The sequence below is a fragment of the Thunnus albacares genome, chromosome 19 (genome assembly GCF_914725855.1).
Source record: "Thunnus albacares chromosome 19, fThuAlb1.1, whole genome shotgun sequence".
Taxonomy (NCBI): domain Eukaryota; kingdom Metazoa; phylum Chordata; class Actinopteri; order Scombriformes; family Scombridae; genus Thunnus; species Thunnus albacares.
This window is the reverse complement of record NC_058124.1, coordinates 30,196,946-30,222,556: the sequence shown is the minus strand read 5'-3', so window position 1 is coordinate 30,222,556 and position 25,611 is coordinate 30,196,946. Positions and strand designations below refer to the sequence as shown.

The window sequence follows — 25,611 nt, the reverse complement described above, 5'->3', positions numbered from 1 at the left end:
ACCACATTTCTCCCATTTTAGCTTCGCTGCATTGGCTTCCTGTAAAATCTAGAATAGAATTTAAAATCCTTCTCCTCACATACTCCCAGTATGCAGCTTACTGGTGGTCCCTACAGTCTCTAAAAGTAGAATGGGAGGCAGAGCCTTCAGCTATCAGGCTCCTCTCCTGTGGAACCATCTTCCAGATTGGGTCCGGGGTGCAGACACCCTCTCTATGTTTAAGAGTCGGCTTAAAACTTTCCTTTTTGATAAAGCTTATAGTTAGGGCCGACCAGGCTCGCCTTGGATCAGCCCTTAGTTATGCTGCTATAGGCCTAGACTGCTGGGGGACTTCCCATGATGCACTGAGCTCCTCTCTCCTCCTCCTCCTCTCCATCTGTATGCATTCATGTAACATCAATGCATGTTACTAACTTAGCCTCTTCCACAGAGTTTTTGTGCCTTCTAGTCTTATAGATTCGTATGGATCAGGGTCACAGACCACCTGGTTATGGATTGTGGGCTTCCAGGGATCGTGGTTTCGGACCCCCTGCTGCCATGGTCCTGCTTGACACCCATGCCTGCTATTATTATTATTAATATTATTATTTGTCATATTTCTATTATTGTTATTATTGTTATTGTTAGTATTGTTGTTATTATGCTTCTCTGTGTCTCTCTCTCTGTTTGGTTCACCAAATTTTTTCCCACGATGGCGAAGTCATGACACCTCCTACTCTGCCTCTTCAGTTGGGTTGGTTAGGTTTAGGCATGAGGATTGAGAGGGTAAGAATATCAAGGTAAGCCAATCAAAGGCAGAGTAGGATGAGTCATGACTTCGCCATCCTGGGAAAAAAAATATTGCATCCAGTTCTGCTTGAGGTTTCTTCCCGTTAAACGGGGAGTTGTTCCTCGCTGCTGTCACCCAGTGCTGCTCATGGAGGAATGTTAGGTTTCTGTAAATTATAGAGTTCGGTCTAGACCTGCTCTATGTGAAAAGTGCACTGAGATAACTTCTGTTGGGATTTGGCGCTATATAAATAAAACTGATTTGAACTGAATGGTACTGTAGTACTGTAGTATTGTAGCACTGTAGTATTATGGTATTTGTTGTGAATACTTGAAGAAGAAGTTTGTTATTTGTGTTTTCAGGTGGAGCAGATCCGTTTGAGCCAGACACTCACATCAACATACCAGGTCTGACCTCAGATCTGCTTTATTAATCAGGGTTCAGGGGGGGGTCTTTAAAAGATGATTGATCGCTCCGTCTTCCAATCACACATCAACATGCATTTTGACACACCTGATAGGACAAACACCTGCGGGCTCTCAATGGTTGATGCTTCTGAGTTTTTTCAAACTCCAAAAGAAACATGGTGGAAGTATTTCCCAACAAAACAGGACAGGTGTGATTAGGTGTGATCAGATCAGGTTTGATCAGATCAGGGCCCAGTTGTTAAAAAAAAGTTTCATATGGATCAGAATGATCCGGATTTGGAAATCCCAGGTTTGGCTACCCAGGATCAGGTAAACCATCTTACCTTTGTGCCAATTTTCAAAGTAACATTGGACTGGATCACTTTAATCCAGACACAAACTTTTCAAGATTACCAAATCCTGATTATCAGTGCTCTTAATGGGACCACATATCACACTGTACACTACTATCTATGTAAAGAACAACAGGTTGAATAGCCAATGTGGGGTTAGGGTTAGGTGTTTTTAAGTGATTTTATTTGAAGAGACAGAAAACAGCACAATAAAACAATACAAACATCCCCTTCCATTTTCATATATATATGTATATATATATATATATATATATATATATATATATGTATGTATGTCAGCCAAGACTGCAAGACCAGGCAGACCAACCTGTGCACCACCTGGATTGACTACAAGAAGACCTACGACTCAATGCCACACACATGGATACTGGAATGCTTGGAAATGTACAACATCAACAGGACACCTTCATCAAGAACTCAATGGGGCTGTGGAAAATGACTCTGGAGGCCAACTCAAAGCCAACTGCACAAGTTACCATCAAGTGTGGCATATACCAAGGTGATGCACTATCCCAGCTGCTGTTCTGCATAGGCCTGAACCCCCTCAGCCAGATCATCTCAAAGAGTGGCTACGGGCACCGGTTCCGAAGTGGAACAACCATCACCTCCTCTACATGGATGACATCAAGCTGTATGCCAGGAATGAGCGAGACATCGACTCACTGATCCACCTCACCAGGATCTACAGCAACGACATCAGAATGTAATTCGGACTAGATAAGTGTGGTCAGATGGTATCGAAGAGAGGGAAGATGATCAGGACCGAGGGGGTTGAGCTACCAGAAGGCAGCATTGCAGATGTTCAGGACAGCTACAAATACCTTGGGATCCCGCAGGCAAATGGGAACCATGAGGAGGCCGCAAGGAAGTCAGCCACAGCCAAATACCTACACAGAGTAAGGCAGGTCCTGAAAAGTCGGCTGAATGGGAAGAACAAGATACGAGCCATCAACACGTACGCCCTGCCAGTCATCAGATACCCCACTGATATAATAAGCTGGCCTAAGGAGGAGATAGAGGCCACTGATATCAAGACAAGGAAGCTCCTCACAATGCAGGGAGGGTTTCATCCCAAGTCCAGCACCCTGAGACTGTACACTAAGCGGAACGAGGGAGGCCGAGGACTGGTGAGCATCAGAGCCACTGTCCAGGACGAAACAACCAACATCCAGGAATACATCAGGAAGATGGCCCCCAAAGATGAACTGCTAAGTGAATACCTCAGGCAGCAGAAACCCAATGATGCAGAGGAGGAAGAGGAACCATCATGGAGGGACAAGCCCCCACACGGCATGTACCATCGACAGATAGAAGAAGTGGCTGATATCAAGAAATCCTACCAGTGGCTGGAAAAGGCTGGACTGAAGGACAGCACAGAAGCACTGATCATGGCAGCACAAGAACAGGCACTCAGTACAAGATCAATAGAGGCGGGGATCTACCACACCAGACAGGACCCCAGGTGCAGGCTGTGCAAAGATGCTCCTGAGACAGTTCAGCACATAATAGCAGGGTGTAAGATGCAGGCAGGAACAGCGTACATAGAACGCCATAACCAAGTGGCTGGCATAGTGTACAGGAACATCTGCATTGAGTATGGGCTGGAGGTCCCAAGGTCACAATGGAAGACACCTCCTAAGGTGGTTGAGAATGAACAAGCTAAGATCCTGTGGGACTTCCAGATCCAGACTGACAAGCTGGTGATGGCTAACCAACCGGACATCGTGTTGATCGACAAACAACAGAAGAAGCCAGTAATGATAGACGTAGCAATCCCAAGCGACAGCAACATCAGGAAGAAGGAACACGAGAAGATCAAAAAATACCAAGAGGAGGAGCTAGAAAAGATGTGGGGAGTGAAGGCAACAGTGGTGTCAGTGGTAATTGGAGCACTGGGGGCTGTGACCCACAAACAAATCTGCTCCAGCAGATTCCAGGTACAACATCTGAGGTCTCTGTCCAGAAGAGCGCAGTCCTAGGAACAGCTAAGATACTGCGCAGATCCCTCACACTCCCAGAACTCTGGTAAAGACACCCCCCCCCCCCCCCCCCCCCCCCCCCCATGGGAGGGGAGTGAGAGAGGGAATTTATATATATATCTGTGTATGTATGTATGTATTTATACACACACATACATACATACATACATACATATAAACTATTTTTGACTGGTTCAACTCTTGTGATTGTGTAAATTAATATACAGTGAAAAGTTAAAATTAAATATATTATATATATATGTTTGATATTGACAGCTGTTTGGGGGACAAAATCCTTTAATTTTACTTTACTGAAAGCCGTAACAGGTAGCCTAATGTCTACTTTAACATCATGTTCCCAAAGTATTGTAGTAGTCTGTACACATGTAACCTACTTCAAGAAAGTTTGCTGTTTCAGCAGGCAAATAATAATGTAAGCTAGCTCACTAATGGTAGATTTAACGTTGTGAATGGGTTGGTGTTTGTTTCAAGAGTTAATGTATGACGTAACTCCAATTAATTCCCTTTTAAAAGTTGAACCATAGACCGCCACATACATCAACAGTCATCTAGCTTGCTAGCTCACTAGCTACTTAACACAGAAGTCAATGGAGCCAAGTTAGCTCCTGTTAGCATGACCTGAGCTTAATTAACCAACATCACACCCTTGTTTTAAGAAGATGATAATTCAGATAGCTGGCTGGCATGATATATTGGTTTCCATTTGTATAGTCTTATAAATGCTAACTTACATAGCAGCCAAAGTATACTTACATTTGGACGTGAAAGCTGTGCTACCACTTGCTCCTTTTGAAATGGTCTGCCATGTTTTCTTTGCTGTTCAGATTCAGGGGCTGGGACTTGAGATTTGCAGATCCCTATCTGGTCATATCACTGTGATCCAACCTGCCAATGTTTTGAACCACTCAGACAAAGTCAGTAGGACCATTTGGATCCTTGACAGAGAAAAGGGAGATTTCACTATCCAGATAATTCTGATCCAGATTTATAGTTTTGAAATACGGGCCCCAGGTGATCAGATCAGGTGACACTAATCAGATTTATTGATAAAACTTTAAACAGGAAGTTGAGATTTGTTTTTGTTTGTTTTTTTCTATCAGGTCACACAGCTCTGCCCACTCAGCTGGACTCCACAGGTGTGATTTTTCTTTGGTCTCTTTTTAAACTCAGCTGCAACACATCTGAATCAGCTTCAGTTTGATCAGATGTGATCAGCTTCAGTATTGATTGGTCTGGTTGCTGTTTGTGCTTCAGTGATGAATTCAGTGACAGCAGCTCCGAATGCAGATCAGAACAGCGGCTCCAGTCTGGACTCACCTTCAGGTACTGACCCACCCACACAGGTGTCATGTGCCCCGCCCACACAGGTGTCATGTGCCCCGCCCACACAGGTGTCATGTGACCAGCCCACACAGGTGTCATGTGACCAGCCCACACAGGTGTCATGTGACCAGCCCACAGGTGTCATGTGACCAGCCCACAGGTGTCATGTGACCAGCCCACACAGGTGTCATGTGACCAGCCCACAGGTGTGTGTGTTAATCTCTGTTTTCTTGCTCTTGTTCTGTGAAGGAGCTCCTCTTCAGTCTGACATCAGCATCCAATCAGGAGGGAAGCTCACCTCTCTGAGCTCCGGACCTGATCAATCACCATCCAGCTTTGTCTCCCATTCCATCATCCAGGGAGGTTGGTGTAGAAAAAAGACTTTTACTCTGAAATCTACAGACTTTTACTCTGAAATCTGTGATCAGTGTTTCTTTGTGAACGTTCTCTAACAACTTGTTTTCTGTTCTGTGAGTGTTTTCTTTTTTTCTTCCTCAGCTTCATCATCCTCATTATCGTCATCACACAGGGACACTCACAAAGAACAGACAGGTAAACAAACACACCTGTATTCATGGATCCTTTACTGCACAAGGTTTTAGTCTGTGTGGATAGGAATGTTTCCACTTATTAACATTATCATTATGTTTTATATCATCATCAAAAATTAATGAAAAATGCTTTTTCTTTTCAAACAAATTGAACTGAACCACAAAATCCATTTTGTTTCCACTGTGAAAACAGGATGTCACACACCAACATGAATACACATTCAAACCCCTACATGTTTTAAATGAACATACATGTTAAAATTCTACATGTTTAACTTTCACATTCATGTTCAAACCTCTACATGTTTAACTTTATCATACATGTTCCTACCTCTACACATGTAACTTTAACATGTTCAAACCTCTACATGTTTATAATAATAATAATAATAAAGTGCTTTCCAAGGTGAGGAAATTCAGTATATGAGCGACATTAGGGACAATTGCAGAAGGTAAATAATGAAACATATGCATACACACACACACACACACATACACACATACATACACATACACATACACACACATACATACATACTGCATACACACACACACATACACACATACATACACATACACATACACACACATACATACATACTGCATACACACACACACACACACACACACACATACACACATACATACACATACATATACACACACATACAAACATACAGTATATACATACTGTATACACACACACACAAACTCAAAAAAGATAAAAACTCTTTTAATGAAAGAAATAAAACTGACAGCTTGTGACCACAGACATGTCGTCTGTCAGCTGTTAGTAAGTTTAAGACGAGATTTAAAAGCAGCAACAGAGTCACTGACCTGATGTCAGAGGAGGCTGTTCGATCCCTGGCTGGACCAGTGGACTGAGTGACTGAGTGAATTAATTAGTGACTGACTGACTGAGTGACTAAGTGAGTGAGTGACTCAGCCAGCCATTGGCTGGCTGGCTGAGTGTTGGAGTTTCCTCATTGGCTGTTACTCTTCAAAATGAATCGGTGTGAGATGATGGAAGTGGAGGACGGCAGCGATGCAGAGCGACTGTGTTTCTGCTCTCAGCTCTGGTGTTAAATGCAGTGAAGTCGGTTAAACTCCTGTTTAAACAGACGTAGCAGCGTCTGCTGCCAAAACTTTCATTTACAATTTCCAGCACAGCCTCCATGATCATTGACTGGGAAAGAGGCAGAAATGGGGGCATAAAGGCATGAAGGAGAGCACACAGTTAAAGCACCTGAAATAACCATCACTGCAGAGTGAAACAGATGAAAGAGCAGGAGGAGTTAACTGATAATTAGAATAGTTATAATTACAATTCCAATAAGTTCTATTTCAAATCAAACATCCCAAGATATGATTGGAAAGTTTTGTTGTTGTGTCTGCATTTATAACCTTTTTTTTTTTAGACTCAAACGTAGCTTAACCATGTCATGTGATGCTGTCATGTGATGATCACTTTAAGAACAAATATTATTGGAACCACTACAGAAAACTGCAGATGAACATTTAATATCCAAGAATTCACATTATAGAGCCGACCACTGACTATCGCTGTACCACACTGACCACACACAGTCCAGACATATACTGGGTTTGTCTTGTTAAGCTGGACATGTTAAACTTTATCATACGTGTTCATACCTCTACAAGATTAATATACATGTTTAACTTAAACATACATGTTGGACTTTAACATACATGTCTAACCTCATGTGGTTTCCTCTCCTGGAGTGTGAGCCAAAAAACTGTCTAGCTTCCAGGTTTATTTCTGGGTTGTTCGGCAAACTGCAAATACTTGTACATACGTGCAGTACGTTTCTCCCGCTCAGCCCATAGACTTTTATTGGGATGACGTCACAGATCTTAAAATCACTTTTCTTGGCTCAAGGAAGGTTTTACAAATATAAAACCTTAATGGATAAAAAATTAATAACACAGAGTTGTAATTGACCTTATCTGCAATTTGAGGCATCCTGTCAACAGTTTTACAGATGTCTTTTTTATAATGGAGGTCTGTGGGGAAAACGTTTTTTGGGCTGCTGGGAGGAGCTGCTCTTATTAAATGTCCATGGTTCTAATGTTCTTTGCTGATGGTTTCCTGTCAACGTCTTTTTTTATATGTCACACTGTTTGTCCTTTGGTGGAAAAGAAAGTTTTATTTTGCATTTTCCAGGAAACGGCCGACAGACTCTGCTGACAGAATCACACAGAGGTGAACTTTCATCCTTCAACAGCACAAACAAAACAGAACAAACAAACAGAACAAACAGAACAGAGCAGAACCCTCCTGTTCTTCAGTCTGTAGTTTTACTCTGATGGTTCTGTTTCTGCAGCAGTGACGGACCAACTGGTTTCTTTCAGTGATCTTCAGACCCAGAACGTTCCTTCTGATCTAACAGGTAGGTTCTAACACATTATCTATTATTATTATTATTATTTTTATTATTATTATTACATGGGCTCGAAGTGTCACTGGGACTTTACTGGCGAAGAAGCTTTTGGACTCTGGACTCTCCTATCTTGACTCTTTCACCTCCTGACTTGCAGTGAATCCATCTGACTGTAACTTTCTGGGTTCATACTGTCCATATCCTAAGCATGAGAATCTCACGCATGCAGACACTATTCCAGTAATAATCGACAGTAGACGTAACCCTTGTAAACACCACCAGCCTACTTCCAGTACAAGTTATTGTAACCCTGAAAATTTAATAATCGTAAAACCCAAACCTTAAACAAGCTCCAGGTTGCCATCTTTGAGTAAGCCCTTCTGTGACACTAGGCAAGTATTATTTAACCCACAGGCTTTTAAATCCAGAAATGACCTGGGTCTATGCAAACAATTAAAATTAAATTAAATCTCCTGAGAACTCTTGTATCACAGACTGACCCTGATATCCTGGTTCTGACAGAAACCTGGTTTTAGAATAGACAGAGTTGGAAGAGTCACTACCTAATTCCTTTGAATTTATTGTCCTAAAAGTTAACTTATCTAGTAATAATTCAATTATTGTGGTGGGTGTTAACAGTCCACCCTCAGCTGTCTCTAGTGCAATTAACAAATTAGTAGACTTACTTGCACAGTACAACTACTCAGAGATGCTGGTTCTAGGTGACTTTAACCTTAACTGGTTGACAAAAGATTCAAATACTTCAGAAGAGATGTGTAACAACCTAAATCTGTCACAGCTGATTGATGAGCCAACCAGACCAAATTTGAAGGACCCTTCAAAATCTAAACTGATATATTTGATTCTGTCCAATAGGAAGGACAGAATTACTTCCTCTGGAGTGTTTGCACTTGGCATCAGCGACCACTGTCCTCTAGCCTGTAAAAGAAGTGCCAGACCAGAAAGATCAAGCTCTAGTCATCAAAAGAAATTTAAAAACTTTAGATGACCAGGATTTCCTCTGTGACTCTGCCAACAGTAAATACATCACACATCTGAAATACCAGATGTAGAACTGGCAATGGAATATTTTACAAATTCATTGCTATCACTGATAAACATGCACCTTTTAAAAAGCTAAGGGTTAAAGATAGATCAAGCCCCTGGTTCACCACAGAATTATCAATTATCTTGATCTTGACCATATCTTATCTTGACTCAGGGCTCTCCTATCCTGACTCAGGGCTCTCCTATCTTGACTCAGGGCTCTTTTATCTTGACTCAGGTCTCTCCTATCTTGACTCAGGGCTCTTTTATCTTGACTCAGGGCTCTCTTATTTTGACTCAGGTCTCTCCTATCTTGACTCAGGGCTCTCCTATCCTGACTCAGGGCTCTCCTATCTTGACTCAGGTCTCTCCTATCTTGACTCAGGTCTCTCTTATCTTGACTCAGGTCTCTCCTATCTTGACTCAGGGCTCTCTTATCTTGACTCAGGTCTCTCCTATCTTGACTCAGACCTCTCCTATCTTGACTCAGGTCTCTCTTATCTTGACTCAGGTCTCTCCTATCTTGACTCAGGTCTCTCTTATCTTGACTCAGGTCTCTCCTATCTTGACTCAGACCTCTCCTATCTTGACTCAGGTCTCTCCTATCTTGACTCAGGTCTCTCTTATCTTGACTCAGGGCTCTCCTATCTTGACTCAGGTCTCTCCTATCTTGACTCTGGATTCTCTTATCTTGACTCAGGCCTCTCTTATCTCGACTCAGATCTCTCCTATCTTGACTCAGGCCTCTCCTATCTTGACTCAGACCTCTCCTATCTTGACTCAGGCCTCTCCTATCTTGACTCAGGTCTCTCCTATCTTGACTCAGGATTCTCTATCTTGACTCAGACCTCTCCTATCTTGACTCAGGTCTCTCTTATCTTGACTAAGGTCTCTCCTATCTTGACTCAGGTCTCTCCTATCTTGACTCAGGTCTCTCCTATCTTGACTCAGGGCTCTTTTATCTTGACTCAGGGCTCTCCTATCTTGACTCAGGGCTCTTTTATCTTGACTCAGGTCTCTCCTATCTTGACTCAGGTCTCTCTTATCTTGATTCAGGGCTCTCTTATCTTGACTCAGGTCTCTCCTATCTTGACTCGGGTCTCTCCTATCTTGACTCAGGTCTCTCTTATCTTGACTCAGGTCTCTCCTATCTTGACTCAGGTCTCTCCTATCTTGACTCAGGTCTCTCCTATCTTGACTCAGGGCTCTTTTATCTTGACTCAGGTCTCTCCTATCTTGACTCAGGTCTCTCCTATCTTGACTCAGGTCTCTCCTATCTTGACTCAGGGCTCTTTTATCTTGACTCAGGGCTCTCCTATCTTGACTCAGGGCTCTCCTATCTTGACTCAGGGCTCTCTTATCTTGACTCAGGTCTCTCCTATCTTGACTCAGACCTCTCCTATCTTGACTCAGGGCTCTCTTATCTTGACTCAGGTCTCTCCTATCTTGACTCAGGTCTCTCCTATCTTGACTCAGGCCTCTCTTATCTTGACTCAGGATTCTCTATCTTGACTCAGGTCTCTCCTATCTTGACTCAGGGCTCTCTTATGTTGACTCAGGGCTCTTTTATCTTGACTCAGGTCTCTCCTATCTTGACTCAGGGCTCTCCTATCTTGACTCAGGGCTCTCTTATCTTGACTCAGGTCTCTCCTATCTTGACTCAGACCTCTCCTATCTTGACTCAGGGCTCTCTTATCTTGACTCAGGTCTCTCCTATCTTGACTCAGGTCTCTCCTATCTTGACTCAGGCCTCTCTTATCTTGACTCAGGATTCTCTATCTTGACTCAGGTCTCTCCTATCTTGACTCAGGGCTCTCTTATGTTGACTCAGGTCTCTCCTATCTTGACTCAGGGCTCTCCTATCTTGACTCAGGATTCTCTATCTTGACTCAGGGCTCTTTTATCTTGACTCAGGTCTCTCCTATCTTGACTCAGGGCTCTTTTATCTTGACTCAGGTCTCTCCTATCTTGACTCAGGGCTCTTTTATCTTGACTCAGGGCTCTCTTATCTTGACTCAGGGCTCTCCTATCTTGACTCAGGTCTCTCCTATCTTGACTCAGGTCTCTCCTATCTTGACTCGGGGCTCTTTTATCTTGACTCAGGTCTCTCCTATCTTGACTCAGGTCTCTCCTATCTTGACTCAGGTCTCTCCTATCTTGACTCAGGGCTCTTTTATCTTGACTCAGGGCTCTTTTATCTTGACTCAGGTCTCTCCTATCTTGACTCAGGGCTCTTTTATCTTGACTCAGGTCTCTCCTATCTTGACTCAGGTCTCTCCTATCTTGACTCAGGGCTCTCCGATCTTGACTCAGGTCTCTCCTATCTTGACTCAGGTCTCTCCTATCTTGACTCAGGTCTCTCCTATCTTGACTCAGGGCTCTCCGATCTTGACTCAGGTCTCTCCTATCTTGACTCAGGTCTCTCCTATCTTGACTCAGGTCTCTCCTATCTTGACTCAGGGCTCTCTTATCTTGACTCAGGTCTCTCCTATCTTGACTCAGACCTCTCCTATCTTGACTCAGACCTCTCCTATCTTGACTCAGACCTCTCCTATCTTGACTCAGGTCTCTCCTATCTTGACTCAGGCCTCTCTTATCTTGACTCAGGATTCTCTATCTTGACTCAGGTCTCTCCTATCTTGACTCAGGGCTCTCTTATGTTGACTCAGGTCTCTCCTATCTTGACTCAGGATTCTCTATCTTGACTCAGGGCTCTCTTATGTTGACTCTGGACTCTCCTGTGTTGACTCAGGGCTTAGTAGATTGAAAGTGATGCAATGATGATGATGATGATGATGATGATGAAGATGAAATAGGTGGTATGATGATGTCAGCAGGTGGAGTAGAGTCAGTGACCGGTCTTCAAATTGACCCCACAGGTGAGAGCATGATGGATCCATAAATCAATAGTGTTATTAATAAATTAAGATAACATACAGCAGTATTTCTGGCAGAATGATACCTGACTGACACTGTTCTGATTGGTTCCAGCATCAAGTCTTGGAATCAGTCATGATGTCACAGGTAATAATAGTTGCTACAAGGTTCTCTTAATTAATTCACCATTGACACAGTTTACCTTTCAGCATTATAATATTTGGAACAGTGATGACATTTTATACAAAAACAGATCTATCTTTTGAAAGAATTGGTTTGAAAGGAACATTGTTTTGTTGGGTCAGCTGCTCAACTCACAGGGTCATTTCATGACTTACAGTGAATTTATCTCCCATTTTAATTTTCCAATATCGACTAAAGAATATCACCTTGTAATGAGAGTAGTGCCTGATGGTTCTGTGGCTCTATATAAAAGTACTCCTTATCTTACTGATACCTCAGTACATCCCCCTATTGACACTCCTTGTGGTAAAATCTGTTTTGTACCATCTAAAAATAATAATAGAGTTGTATGTTCATTATTTAAGCAAGAAAGTATTTCTATCCCTTATGTCACCTCCTACTGGAATCATTTTGTAAGTGATATTCATGGCAGGCAGTCTTAGTGCCTGTCTCTTTAAGGCCCGCCTCCCAGTGAGCGCACTCTGTTCTGATTGGCTGATGTTCCTCACTGAATAAACAGAGCTAAAAACCGGAAGACACAACAACATGTAGGTATTTGGAGCAGTTTGTTGAGCAGATCAGTTAGAAATAATGCAGGGAGGAAGAGTACAAGCAGAAACAGCCACAGTGATGATGATGATGATGATGATGATGAAGAGCTGCACACAGCCAGCACACCTCCAACAGGTAAACTACTTATTTTACTTTGCTGCTGTGTGATGGAGTCATGGCTCAGCGAGGAGCAGACGACCATATAAACGAATCCGTCACCAGCCGACATCAACTCGCCTGAAAGTAGAAAAAACTGTTGGAAACGTTCAGAGCAGAGCTGCTGCTTCCAGCTCACAAGGATTACTGATATATAAAAAAATAAAAAGTGCAAAGTGTCTTTGCAAATTTCAGATTGATGCAGTTGTCATTTTCCCGTCCAATGCTCATGTTGTTTAAATAGCAAATGCACTTGCGCCCATCTGAGCGCCCATGGGCGTGTTGGTCTGAAGATGAGGTGTGGTCAGGCGATTGCATGGTTGACCAACAAAAACCTGGTCTGAAGTCAATGGTGCAGTATTTCACTATTATTTTAAGGTGCATTATCAAGACAATGATATGCGTATACAAACATGCAAAAGATTACAAATAAAAGGATTACAATGTGAAAGATTATAATTGTGTACATCAACATATTTCAAAAACTACGTCATAATCGTTAGTCATAATATTTATCAGAATTAACTAATCACAGTAATGATTAATGAATTTTTCTAATTATTTTACCAAATCATAGCAATACATGTAGGTATTTAAACAGACCGGTCAGGTTGAGGGTGTCTGTCAAGACCCAGCAAACAGATATCAACAACGGATCAGACATGGATCGACTGTCCTGCTGCATCGATACATGATGACATGAGGAAATAAATGAGGTGAAAACAATGATTAAACTAAAGAAGGAAATAAATCTGAACAGCTTCTAGCTGCTGCCAGCAGCAGGATCAGCACCTCGGAGAGCTGATCAAGTCCTTATAACTGTTATTTAATTTTTGAACAATATTTAACAAATATTCTTGAACTTTTCTGAGATTACAATGATCAAGAACCTTAAAGTTTAGCTGGTCATAGATCATGACACCCAAGTTTCAGGCAGTCTTTGTGGACATGAGTTGGGTTGATTCCAGCTGGATGCTGATGTTTTGTTGTATGGAGGGACTGGCTGCGATGATGAGGAGCTCAGTCTTATCCGTGTTAATACATCGGCATGGCAATCCCTTTCAGATTTACACAGCAAGGCAACAATAGAGGGTGGGAACCCCATCCGCAACCCACCCATTGAAACTCAGAGAGTGAAACCAGGAAGTGCTCTGCCCCAACAAAGCCTGACAACAGCCTGACGACAGCCTGACAACAGCCTGACGACAGCTTCAATCTGAATCAAACTCAAAAACAAAGTTTTATCAACACTTACCAGCCAACCGCTATCTCCTATGTTCTAGAGCGGAGCTTGTTCTGTTACGCCCAAGACACACCCATGATTAATTAAAAGACTGAAGACAACCCTTTTGAACCATGTGCCTGGTGCTGCGACCATTTTTTCCGCCATTAAACTAGCAAAAGTGGATTTGGACAAACCCTAAATGTGTTTGCACCATGTAGGGCCTGTAGTCTTAAATGTTTAGTCCAACCAAATACCACTTTCTGTCTAACTTCTTATAGTTTTAAAGGACACACACACACACACACACACACTTACACACTGTCATTCAAAATAAAAGCCCAATACAGTAATATTATCTTAACAGCTAGCTCAGGATGAGGCTCATTTTTCAAAATAAAAGCCCTCAACAGTCACTGTATGTTAACAGGAAACTATGGGTGGAACTAGTTTTTCAAAATAAAAGCTCCAGACGGTAACAAGATCTTAGTAGGAAGCTCAGGATGAGGCCTTTTTTCCAAAATAAAAGCACACAGATGGTAATAGGAGCTTACTGGTTCATTTAATTTCAGATTTCTGCATTTTCAGGATGCTTTGTATATTATTTCTGTATGTTTTTTGATCGACTACTGCGTCTCCATACTTTAAGGTACGAAACCATTCAAATATTAAACTTCCTCTTTAAGGACATTTATGCTTCTAGTCAACTTTTTTCTACTTTTTCTACTTTTTTTTTTTTTAAATATTAAGCTTTTTTCAACACTTTATTATAGTACAAGTGAAAACAGTGACAATATTACAGTTTAGCTTCCAGCTTTTTTAGCAATGCATCTCAACTCTTCCTGAGATAATGCAGTTCAGCTTCCAGTTCTAGAGATTCATTTCACAATTTTTCAGCATTTTCAGCAACGCTTTGCAACTCTCAGCTCTTTGGGCCGATGCCTTTTCTGTTCCGATGTATTTAGTAGGTCATCAGGTCATCTGATATTAATACTAAGCATCTCTTCTTTCAGCCTTTTCAGGCAATTTATTTCAGCTTCCAGCATTCAAATATGAAAATGTTCAGCTCTTTAAGGACATTAATTGTGGACTGTCTCTCTGCTCACCTGTCTGTCCACCTGTCGTTCTTCCTCTCTTTCAGTTTCAGGTGAATACTCTCATACAGACCCGGTTACAGTTGCAACAGACCCAACAGGGACAGACGCATGTAAGCCCCTCTTCCAACATGGCTGACACTGAGTGATGCTGACAGGTCAGAGGTCACAGGTGGTTAACCTCTGTGTGTTCCTGTAGTTTCAGATCCGACAGGAACTCCGCTGGACTCCAGTAAGTTCCATTTATTTCCACAGAAGAAGAAGAGTTTAGGTCGAACGCACCATGGTCTGTTCTTCTACGGTCGAGACGTGTGTTCATGCGTGTGTGTTTTAACATGTGTGTGTTTATGTGTGTGTGTTGTAACGTGTGTGTGTTCATGTGTGTGTGTTTTAACATGTGTGTGTTTTAACATGTGTGTGTTCATGTGTGTGTGTTTTAACATGTGTGTGTTTATGTGTGTGTGTTTTAACATGTGTGTGTTTATGTGTGTGTGTTGTAACGTGTGTGTGTTCATGTGTGTGTGTTTTAACATGTGTGTGTTTTAACATGTGTGTGTTCATGTGTGTGTGTTTTAACATGTGTGTGTTCATGTGTGTGTGTTTTAACATGTGTGTGTTTTAACGTGTGTGTTCATGTGTGTGTGTTTTAACGTGTGTTCGTGTGTGTGTTTTAACATGTGTGTGTTTTAACATGTGTGTGTGTTTTAACGTGTGTGTGTGTTTTAACATGTGTGTGTTCATGTGTGTGTGTTTTAACGTGTGTGTTCATGTGTGTGTGTTTTAACATGTGTGTGTTTTAACATGTGTGTGTGTTTTAACATGTGTGTGTGTTTTAACATGTGTGTGTTTTAACGTGTGTGTGTTTTAACATGTATGTGTTTTAACATGTGTGTGTTCATGTGTGTGTGTTTTAACATGTGTGTGTTTTAACATGTGTGTGTTTTAACATGTGCTCATGTGTGTGTGTTTTAACATGTGTGTTCATGCGTGTGTGTTTTAACATGTGTGTTCGTGTGTGTGTTTTAACATGTATGTGTTTTAACGTGTGTGTTTTAACATGTGTGTGTTTTAACATGTGTGTGTGTTTTAACATGTGTGTGTTTTAACATGTGTGTGTTTTAACATGTATGTGTTTTAACGTGTGTTCATGCGTGTGTGTTTTAACATGTGTGTTCATGCGTGTGTGTTTTAACATGTATGTGTTTTAACGTGTGTTCATGTGTGTGTGTTTTAACATGTGTGTTCATGTGTGTGTGTTTTAACATGTATGTGTTTTAACGTGTGTTCATGTGTGTGTTTTAACATGTGTGTTCATGCGTGTGTGTTTTAACATGTATGTGTTTTAACGTGTGTTCATGTGTGTGTGTTTTAACATGTGTGTGTGTTTTAACATGTGTGTTCATGTGTGTGTGTTTTAACATGTATGTGTTTTAACATGTGTGTTCATGCGTGTGTTTTAACATGTATGTGTTTTAACATGTGTGTTCGTGTGTGTGTTTTAACATGTGTGTGTTCATGCGTGTGTGTTTTAACATGTGTCCATGCGTGTGTGTTTTAACATGTATGTGTTTTAACGTGTGTTCATGTGTGTGTGTTTTAACATGTGTGTGTTCATGTGTGTGTGTTTTAACATGTATGTGTTTTAACATGTGTGTTCATGCGTGTGTTTTAACATGTATGTGTTTTAACATGTGTGTTCATGTGTGTGTGTTTTAACATGTGTGTGTTCATGCGTGTGTGTTTTAACATGTGTGTCCATGCGTGTGTGTTTTAACATGTATGTGTTTTAACGTGTGTTCATGTGTGTGTGTTTTAACATGTGTGTGTTCATGCGTGTGTGTTTTAACGTGTGTGTTCATGTGTGTGTGTTTTAACATGTATGTGTTTTAACATGTGTGTTCATGCGTGTGTGTTTTAACATGTATGTGTTTTAACATGTGTGTTCATGCGTGTGTGTTTTAACATGTATGTGTTTTAACGTGTTCATGTGTGTGTGTTTTAACATGTGTGTGTTTTAACATGTGTGTTCGTGTGTGTGTTTTAACATGTATGTGTTTTAACATGTGTGAGTGTTTTAACATGTATGTGATTTAACATGTGTGTGTTCATGCGTGTGTGTTTTAACATGTGTGTTCGTGTGTGTGTTTTAACGTGTGTGTGTTTTAACATGTGTTCGTGTGTGTGTTTTAACATGTGTGTGTTCATGTGTGTGTGTTTTAACATGTATGTGTTTTAACATGTGTGTGTTCATGTGTGTGTGTTTTAACATGTGTGTTAGTGTGTGTGTTTTAACATGTGTGTGTTCATGCATGTGTGTTTTAACATGTGTGTGTTTTAACATGTGTGTTCATGTGTGTGTGTTTTAACATGTATGTGTTTTAACATGTGTGTTTTAACATGTGTGTGTTCATGTGTGTGTGTTTTAACGTGTGTGTTCATGTGTGTGTGTTTTAACATGTGTGTGTTCATGTGTGTGTGTTTTAATGTGTGTGTTCATGTGTGTGTGTTTTAACATGTGTGTTCATGTGTGTGTGTTTTAACATGTGTGTGTTTTAACATGTATGTGTTTTAACATGTGTGTGTTCATGTGTGTGTGTTTTAACATGTGTGTTCATGTGTGTGTGTTTTAACATGTATGTGTTTTAACATGTGTGTTCGTGTGTGTGTTTTAACATGTGTGTGTTCATGTGTGTGTGTTTTAACATGTGTGTTCATGTGTGTGTGTTTTAACATGTATGTGTTTTAACATGTGTGTTCGTGTGTGTGTTTTAACATGTGTGTTCATGTGTGTGTGTTTTAACATGTGTGTTTGTGTGTGTGTTTTAACATGTGTGTTCATGTGTGTGTGTTTTAACATGTGTGTGTTTTAACATGTGTGTTTTAACATGTGTGTTCGTGTGTGTGTTTTAACATGTGTGTTCATGTGTGTGTGTTTTAACATGTGTGTGTTTTAACATGTGTGTGTTTTAACGTGTGTGTGTTTTAACATGTGTTCATGTGTGTGTGTTTTAACATGTGTGTGTTCATGTGTGTGTTTTAACATGTGTGTGTTCATGTGTGTGTGTTTTAACATGTGTGTTCATGTGTGTGTTTTAACATGTGTGTTCATGTGTGTGTTTTAACATGTGTATGTTCATGCGTGTGTGTTTTAACATGTATGTGTTTTAACATGTGTGTGTTCATGTGTGTGTGTTTTAACATGTGTGTGTTCATGCGTGTGTGTTTTAACGTGTGTGTGTTCATGTGTGTGTTGTAACGTGTGTGTGTTCATGTGTGTGTGTTTTAACATGTGTGTGTTCATGTGTGTGTGTTGTAACGTGTGTGTGTTCATGTGTGTGTGTTTTAACATGTATGTGTTTTAACATGTGTGTGTGTTGTAACGTGTGTGTGTTCATGTGTGTGTTTTAACATGTATGTGTTTTAACATGTGTGTGTTCGTGTGTGTGTTGTAACGTGTGTGTGTTGTAACGTGTGTGTGTTTTAACATGTGTGTGTGTTTTAACATGTATGTTCATGTGTGTGTGTTTTAACATGTATGTGTTTTAACATGTGTGTGTCATAACAGATCATACAGCTGTGACAGATCACACACAGATGGCTGGTAAGTTTTTTAAATGTTTGTAGTTCAAAATTAAAACAATTCAGCAGAACCACAAACTTTAGTTTTCTGGTTAAATGTTCCGGTTGGACTTTGATGTTCTGGTTAAAGGTTTCTGGTTTGTTGTGTTCTACCTGAGATCAGGTGCTGAAAGCTTGTTCTTTCTGTTTTCTTGGTTCTGCTTGTTCTCTGCAGGTTCCGCCACTGAACAGTACAACCCATCTGGTCAGGGTCCTGAAGGTTGGTACCGACACTCACACACACACATTAAGTTCTGTCTTCAGTCTTCTGGTCTCAGTCCACGTTCTCCTGGACTCAGGATCCTGTGATGTGCTGAGGAGCTCCATCCTGTTCTCTGGAGAACCCTGCTGTCTGATGGTTCCTGATGTATTGATTATGTTAACCTCAGTATTTGCTGGAGTGACACAACGTCCTCATACAAAAGTTTGATCTAATTTCAGATCATTTAAAACAATCACCTCTTTCAGGTCTGAATCTTGTTACATAAATGTTCTAGTAACTTTAACGTAAACATGCTGACATCACTGTGACGAAGAGAGAAGACTAAAGAGACCTTTACCTCGAACTCAGCAGTAACTCCAGTTCTTTCAGATCTTCCCCTGCAGCCTCGTCTGTCTACATTTATGAAGAACATTCAGAAAGCTCACGGATGCGTTCAAATCTTTTATTCAAGTTGAACCAACTCCCCAGGAGCTGCGCTGGGCTGTGTAGCCAATGCGACATAGTGGCCAAACTGCAATAACAACTTCCTGTCCATCACATGATACACACTGGCCCGAACAGCGTTTCCCCCCAAACACAATCATGGGAAAAGGAGCGTCTGTAGAGCAGTGAATCGGCATCTTTGAGTCCAGTATTCAGTCGTTTCAATACATCCATGGTCGAAACATTTTCAACTCGTGTAGATACAAAGTCTAACACTGCCTTTAAAAGTCACCTCTTGTTGTGTCTGAACACTGTTAGATGTTGAATCTCAAACCGTTTGGTCTACAAGATGCTGTGTATAGTATATGTATGTATTTATATATATAAATGTATATATTACAATTTCTCTTCTTGATTTGTCGAAGCAGCAGTCCAGAATACTCCATGTATAACAGAAGAAACAGGAATAAATGTAATATTATATAACACAAACATTTTACTCGCTGTAGCTACGTTTTTGTAATCTTTGCTTGAACATTTTAACAGCTGCTTTGATAAAAGTTTCTGTGACAGATAAAGACAAAATTGAACCTCAGAGTTCTGAATTTAGACGCAAAGTAAAATCTTGTTTCTTCATCAGTTGCAGAAAATGTGGAACTGGAGGATACCTGCTGACTTCCACATCAAGCCACGAGTTCGATTCCTGCGCTATCGATTCCAGTGTACCGACCAATCAGCATGGCCCAGGAAATCACAGCCTTCCCACTAGTGATAGGCCCCGCCCACTGAGTGGCAGAGGCCATGATGATTTTTAATATTTAAAACATGGATTTTGTTTATAGACATTGTTTTATTTTGTTGTAGAAACAGTCTGAGAGGATCACAAACGTTTTGCGGTTCTGTTTTGATTTAATGACATCATACAGGATGTGACATCATATTCATCCTCACTGTCAGGATTTGTAAAATGTGTTTTTTTTTTAAACTTCAATAAATGTTTTTGCATATTTTGAACATCAAACTGAGAATTTGTCTTCTGTCAGTGATCAATTCTCAATCAATGATTTCGACCTGATGACATCATCCTGTTGGTCAGGATATGACATAATTAACACTTCCAGGCAGCTCAGTGTGTTTTTAAAGTGTTTTATTGAACTGAAGATATTTCAGCCGACCTTTGACCCCATCTTTATTCCCACAATCCTCCTGGCCCCGGCAGGTAGAGAACAGGTGAGCTCAGGTAGAGGACAGGTGAGTTCGGGTAGAAGACAGGTGAGTTCAGGTGGAGGACAGGTGAGTTCAGGTGAGCTCAAGAAGAGGACAGGTGAGTTCAGGTAGAGGACAGGTGAGCTCAGGTGAGTTTGAGTAGAGGACAGTTGAGTTCAGGTAGTGGACAGGTGAGTTCAAGTAGAGGACAGGTGAGTTCTGGTAGAGGACAGGTGAGCTCAAGAAGAGGACAGGTGAGTTCAGGTAGAGGACAGGTGAGTTCAAGAAGAGGACAGGTGAGGTCGGGTAGAGGACAGGTGAGGTCGGGTAGAGGACAGGTGAGTTCAGGTAGAGGACAGGTGAGTTCAGGTGAGTTCGGGTAGAGGACAGGTGAGTTCAGGTAGTGGACAGGTGAGTTCAGGTAGTGGACAGGTGAGCTTGGGTAGAGGACAGGTGAGCTCAAGAAGAGGACAGGTGAGTTCAGGTAGTGGACAGGTGAGTTCAGGTAGTGGACAGGTGAGCTTGGGTAGAGGACAGGTGAGCTCAAGAAGAGAACAGGTGAGTTCAGGTAGAGGACAGGTGAGCTTGGGTAGAGGACAGGTGAGCTCAAGAAGAGGACAGGTGAGTTCAGGTAGTGGACAGGTGAGCTCAAGAAGAGGACAGGTGAGTTCAGGTAGTGGACAGGTGAGCTCAAGAAGAGGACAGGTGAGTTCAGGTAGAGGACAGGTGAACTCAAGCAGAGGACAGGTGAGTTCAGGTAGAGGACAGGTGAGTCTGGGTAGAGGACAGGTGAGTCCGGGTAGAGGACAGGTGACCTCGGGTAGAGGACAGGTGAGCTCAAGCAGAGGACAGGTGAGCTCAAGCAGAGGACAGATGAGTTCAGGTAGAGGATAGGTGAGCTTGGGTAGAGGACAGGTGAGTTCAGGTAGAGGACAGGTGAGCTTGGGTAGAGGACAGGTGAGTTCAGGTAGAGGACAGGTGAGCTCAAGCAGAGGACAGGTGAGTTCAGGTAGAGGACAGGTGAGCTCAAGCAGAGGACAGGTGAACTCGGATAGACAACAGGTGAGTTCGGGCAGAGGACAGGTGTGTTCAGGTAGTGGACAGGTGAGCTCAAGCAGAGGACAAGTGAGTTCAGGTAGAGGACAGGTGAGCTCAAGCAGAGGACAGGTGAGTTCAGGTAGAGGACAGGTGAGCTCAAGAAGAGGAAAGGTGAGTTCAGGTAGAGGACAGGTGAGTTCAGGTAGAGGATAGGTGAGCTCGGATAGATGACAGGTGAGTTCAGGCAGAGGACAGGTGAGCTCAAGCAGAGGACAAGTGAGTTCAGGTAGAGGACAGGTGAGCTCAAGCAGAGGACAGGTGAGTTCAGGCAGAGGACAGGTGAGTTCAGGTAGAGGACAAGTGAGCTCAAGCGGAGGACAAGTGAGTTCAGGTAGTGGACAGGTGAGCTCGGATAGACAGGTGAACTCAGGTAGAGGACAGGTGAGCTTTGGTAGAGGACAGGTGAGTTCAGGTAGAGGACAGGTGAGCTCGGATAGACGACAGGTGAGCTTTGGTAGAGGACAGGTGAGCTCAGGTTCATTAAATGTTTTTAATTAGAAACAAACGTCAACATATTTATCAGTCTTTTACACTGAAGAGCAGCTTCCTGTTTGGACCTCAAAGTTCACTTCAGGACGTCAAAATGAAAATGCGATTGATCAATTTCTGATCGATCAGTTTGAACGCTGCTGTGATGACATGCAGCGGACCACGTCGACAGCTGTGATTGGTCAGTTAGTGTTTTCGCTGTTGTCACTGCTCTGTATGAACCAATGAATGACTCATATTATTGATGTAACTCCAGTTCTATGAGTTCATGCGTAGCACTGCATCACAGATCTTCTGAAGAATGAAGCTAAAGCGCACACACACGTATGACACGTGTGGTGACTCTGACTCCTTTCACTCTTTGGAAGTTCACACCTGTCGCTGCAGTGAAGTCTGCAACAAGAACACGGATCCTGTACGTGTTATATGTATAAAACATGTACACACGCAACACCAAATCTCATTCAAATAAAGGTTATCAAAACACTGCAAGAGAGAAAATAACTTTTATTATCAGTATAAAGTTCAATCTTTACCTTGATGGATGCTAATTATGTCTCAGCCAATCAGATTGATCTGTGATCATGTGACACACCTGACTGTTAGCTCGTGGCCAGCTAGCAGAGCGATGTTGATCGAACAGGTGAGATGTGTTCACTAAGCCACGCCACTTACAAACACATCAGTGCACATGTGCAGATCACATGACGACATTATTTCCTGATGACTTTGAGTCGATTCTCGTGACAAAGTTCACTTACTTGAAGGTCATGAGTTACAGCTGAAAGCTTCATGTGATCAGATGTCCTGAAGTGAAGTTTGTCTGCAGCTGATTGGTTCGTTTTATGTCATGTGAATTACTTATAGATATCTGATATGAGTCATATTGATCACACACAGGTTTTCTCCATGGTAGTAGGGTGGTTTCCACGGTAACATGGAACATTTTTTTTAATCAATATACAAAGTGTTGTTATTAAATATCTATATATCTATATATATATAATTATATATGTATATATAGATAAATAGATATATACACATATAATTAAAATTCATTACAAAATTTGTTCTACATGAAAGTTTTCAAAGTTCCACATTAAAAATGGCTGCAAACATTTTTAATCAAACTACAGATAAATCCTGGTAGTAAATGACAGAAACAGCAAGCAGCGCTCGCACAAACAATCAACAAGCCATTCTTGAAAACTTGACTGATCGGCTGCTGTCCAGTGCCTGTACAGGAGTTTTAGTCCATTGTAATATCAGTTTGGTGAAGGAGATCCATATCTGACTGCCGTTAGGATAACGAGGCTCTAAACTGCGACTCATCAGAGTTCAGCAGAAAAATCGGAGGGAGAAATAACAACTAAATCCCTGAATTTGAAAAGGAAACAGGTCTGTGTCCTACAGCGGCAGACCGACAATCACCCACACAAAAAACACACGATACATTCCAAACTTCACATCCTTTAACTTATAAACCACTTAGTCGTCATCATTGTCATCATCATCATCCTCATCCTCATCATCGTTGGAAACATGGAACATGCAGAACAAACAGAACACTTGTCCGGTCCAGGTGTGACATCACAGGTGACACACAGATGTGACCCCGGTTCTCTGAGAAACTCGGGAAGCATCAAACGAAAGATTAAATTAAAGCAAAGAAGAAGCAAACGCTACAATAAAAAGAGTAGAAGAAGACACAGGTATATAAAGGGGTTAATAAAAACTCGACCTTTGACCTACTGATTGATCTACAGCTGATCATCATCTACTGCTGCTGCTGAGCATGCTCAGACTGTCGTGTTGCTATGGTTACTGATGAGTCACATTCAACACTATTCTCAAGTCTCCGCCTCCTTCTGATGATGTCAGAGGTCAGCGTCCAGGTGGGCGTGGCTCAGCAGGGAGGCGGCCGGGTCATCAGTTGGTGGGTCTGAGCTTAAGAAAGGCTCCGCCTCCAGCTCCAGCGGAGGTGGCAGGTCAGCCCCGCCCTCCCCCAAACCGATTGGTTCAGACGTCTGCACAGGTGTGTACTGCACCAGCTGCTTCCCTGGACCAACCACAGAGCAGCACAGGATCACCATGACAACAGGTCAACTATAGGAAACACAAGATTCTTCTCTCTGTTCTTCCACTGCACAATATCATGTTTCTCACCTGTGTGTGTGTGTGTGTGTGTGTGTGTGTGTGTGTTACCTGTGTTGCAGGTGTTGCCTTCATCACTTCCTTTCGGAGCTTCTTCAGACAGGAGCTGGGAAGAGACAGTGACATCACAGTATCATCAAACCAAAAATAAGTGATGAATCAACACACCTGTGTACTCTCATGTACCTGTATACACCCTCATGTACCTGTATACACCCTCATGTACCTGTATACGCTCTCATGTACCTGTATACGCTCTCATGTACCTGTATACGCTCTCATGTACCTGTATACGCTCTCATGTACCTGTATACGCTCTCATGTACCTGTATACGCCCTCATGTACCTGTATACACTCTCATATACCTGTATACGCCCTCATATACCTGTATACACCCTCATGTACCTGTATACACCCTCATGTACCTGTATACACTCTCATGTACCTGTATACACTCTCATGTACCTGTATACACTCTCATGTACCTGTATACACCCTCATGTACCTGTATACACCCTCATGTACCTGTGTACACTCTCATGTACCTGTATACACCCTCATGTACCTGTATACACTCTCATGTACCTGTATACACTCTCATGTACCTGTATACACCCTCATGTACCCGTGTACACCCTCATGTACCTGTGTACACTCTCATGTACCCGTGTACACCCTCATGTACCCGTGTACACCCTCATGTACCTGTATACACTCTCATGTACCTGTGTACACTCTCATGTACCTGTATACACCCTCATGTACCTGTATACACCCTCATGTACCTGTGTACGCCCTCATGTACCTGTGTACGCCCTCATGTACCTGTATACACCCTCATGTACCTGTATACGCCCTCATGTACCTGTGTACGCCCTCATGTACCTGTGTACGCCCTCATGTACCTGTATACACCCTCATGTACCTGTATACACTCTCATGTACCTGTATACGCCCTCATGTACCTGTGTACACTCTCATGTACCTGTATACACCCTCATGTACCTGTATACGCCCTCATGTACCTGTATACACCCTCATGTACCTGTGTACGCCCTCATGTACCTGTGTACGCCCTCATGTACCTGTGTACGCCCTCATGTACCTGTGTACACCCTCATGTACCTGTGTACGCTCTCATGTACCTGTGTACGCCCTCATATACCTGTGTACGCCCTCATGTACCTGTGTACACTCTCATGTACCTGTGTACACCCTCATGTACCTGTGTACGCCCTCATATACCTGTGTACGCCCTCATGTACCTGTGTACGCTCTCATGTACCTGTGTACGCCCTCATATACCTGTGTACGCCCTCATATACCTGTGTACACCCTCATGTACCTGTGTACACTCTCATATACCTGTGTACACTCTCATATACCTGTGTACACTCTCATATACCTGTGTACACTCTCATGTACCTGTGTACGCCCTCATG

General features: G+C 42.1%; 2 protein-coding genes across 2 annotated transcripts in view; one reads left to right on the top strand and one right to left on the bottom strand.

Annotated features, from left to right (window-relative positions):
• si:ch211-80h18.1 (uncharacterized protein LOC555593 homolog) overlaps positions 1-23,442 on the top strand; it is a 27,981-nt gene extending 4,539 nt beyond the window's left edge. The window contains exons 7-24 of the mRNA XM_044336481.1: positions 1,132-1,176; positions 4,651-4,686; positions 4,805-4,873; positions 5,123-5,236; positions 5,372-5,425; positions 7,610-7,648; positions 7,770-7,835; positions 11,708-11,752; positions 11,865-11,897; positions 15,005-15,070; positions 15,157-15,189; positions 18,523-18,558; positions 18,751-18,795; positions 19,862-20,786; positions 21,112-21,174; positions 21,343-21,520; positions 21,563-21,867; positions 21,928-23,442. Of these exons, the coding sequence (XP_044192416.1) occupies positions 1,132-1,176; positions 4,651-4,686; positions 4,805-4,873; positions 5,123-5,236; positions 5,372-5,425; positions 7,610-7,648; positions 7,770-7,835; positions 11,708-11,752; positions 11,865-11,897; positions 15,005-15,070; positions 15,157-15,189; positions 18,523-18,558; positions 18,751-18,795; positions 19,862-19,896 (716 nt within the window). The 3' untranslated portion in view covers positions 19,897-20,786; positions 21,112-21,174; positions 21,343-21,520; positions 21,563-21,867; positions 21,928-23,442. The remainder of the gene's footprint in view (positions 1-1,131; positions 1,177-4,650; positions 4,687-4,804; positions 4,874-5,122; positions 5,237-5,371; positions 5,426-7,609; positions 7,649-7,769; positions 7,836-11,707; positions 11,753-11,864; positions 11,898-15,004; positions 15,071-15,156; positions 15,190-18,522; positions 18,559-18,750; positions 18,796-19,861; positions 20,787-21,111; positions 21,175-21,342; positions 21,521-21,562; positions 21,868-21,927) is intronic.
• Positions 22,502-25,611, bottom strand: part of hsf1 (heat shock transcription factor 1) — a 19,537-nt gene continuing 16,427 nt past the window's right edge. Inside the window, exons 13-14 of the mRNA XM_044336475.1 lie at positions 24,220-24,274; positions 22,502-24,073 (exon numbers count right to left, since the gene is read on the bottom strand). Coding sequence (XP_044192410.1) covers positions 23,892-24,073; positions 24,220-24,274 — 237 coding nt within the window. The 3' untranslated portion in view covers positions 22,502-23,891. The remainder of the gene's footprint in view (positions 24,074-24,219; positions 24,275-25,611) is intronic.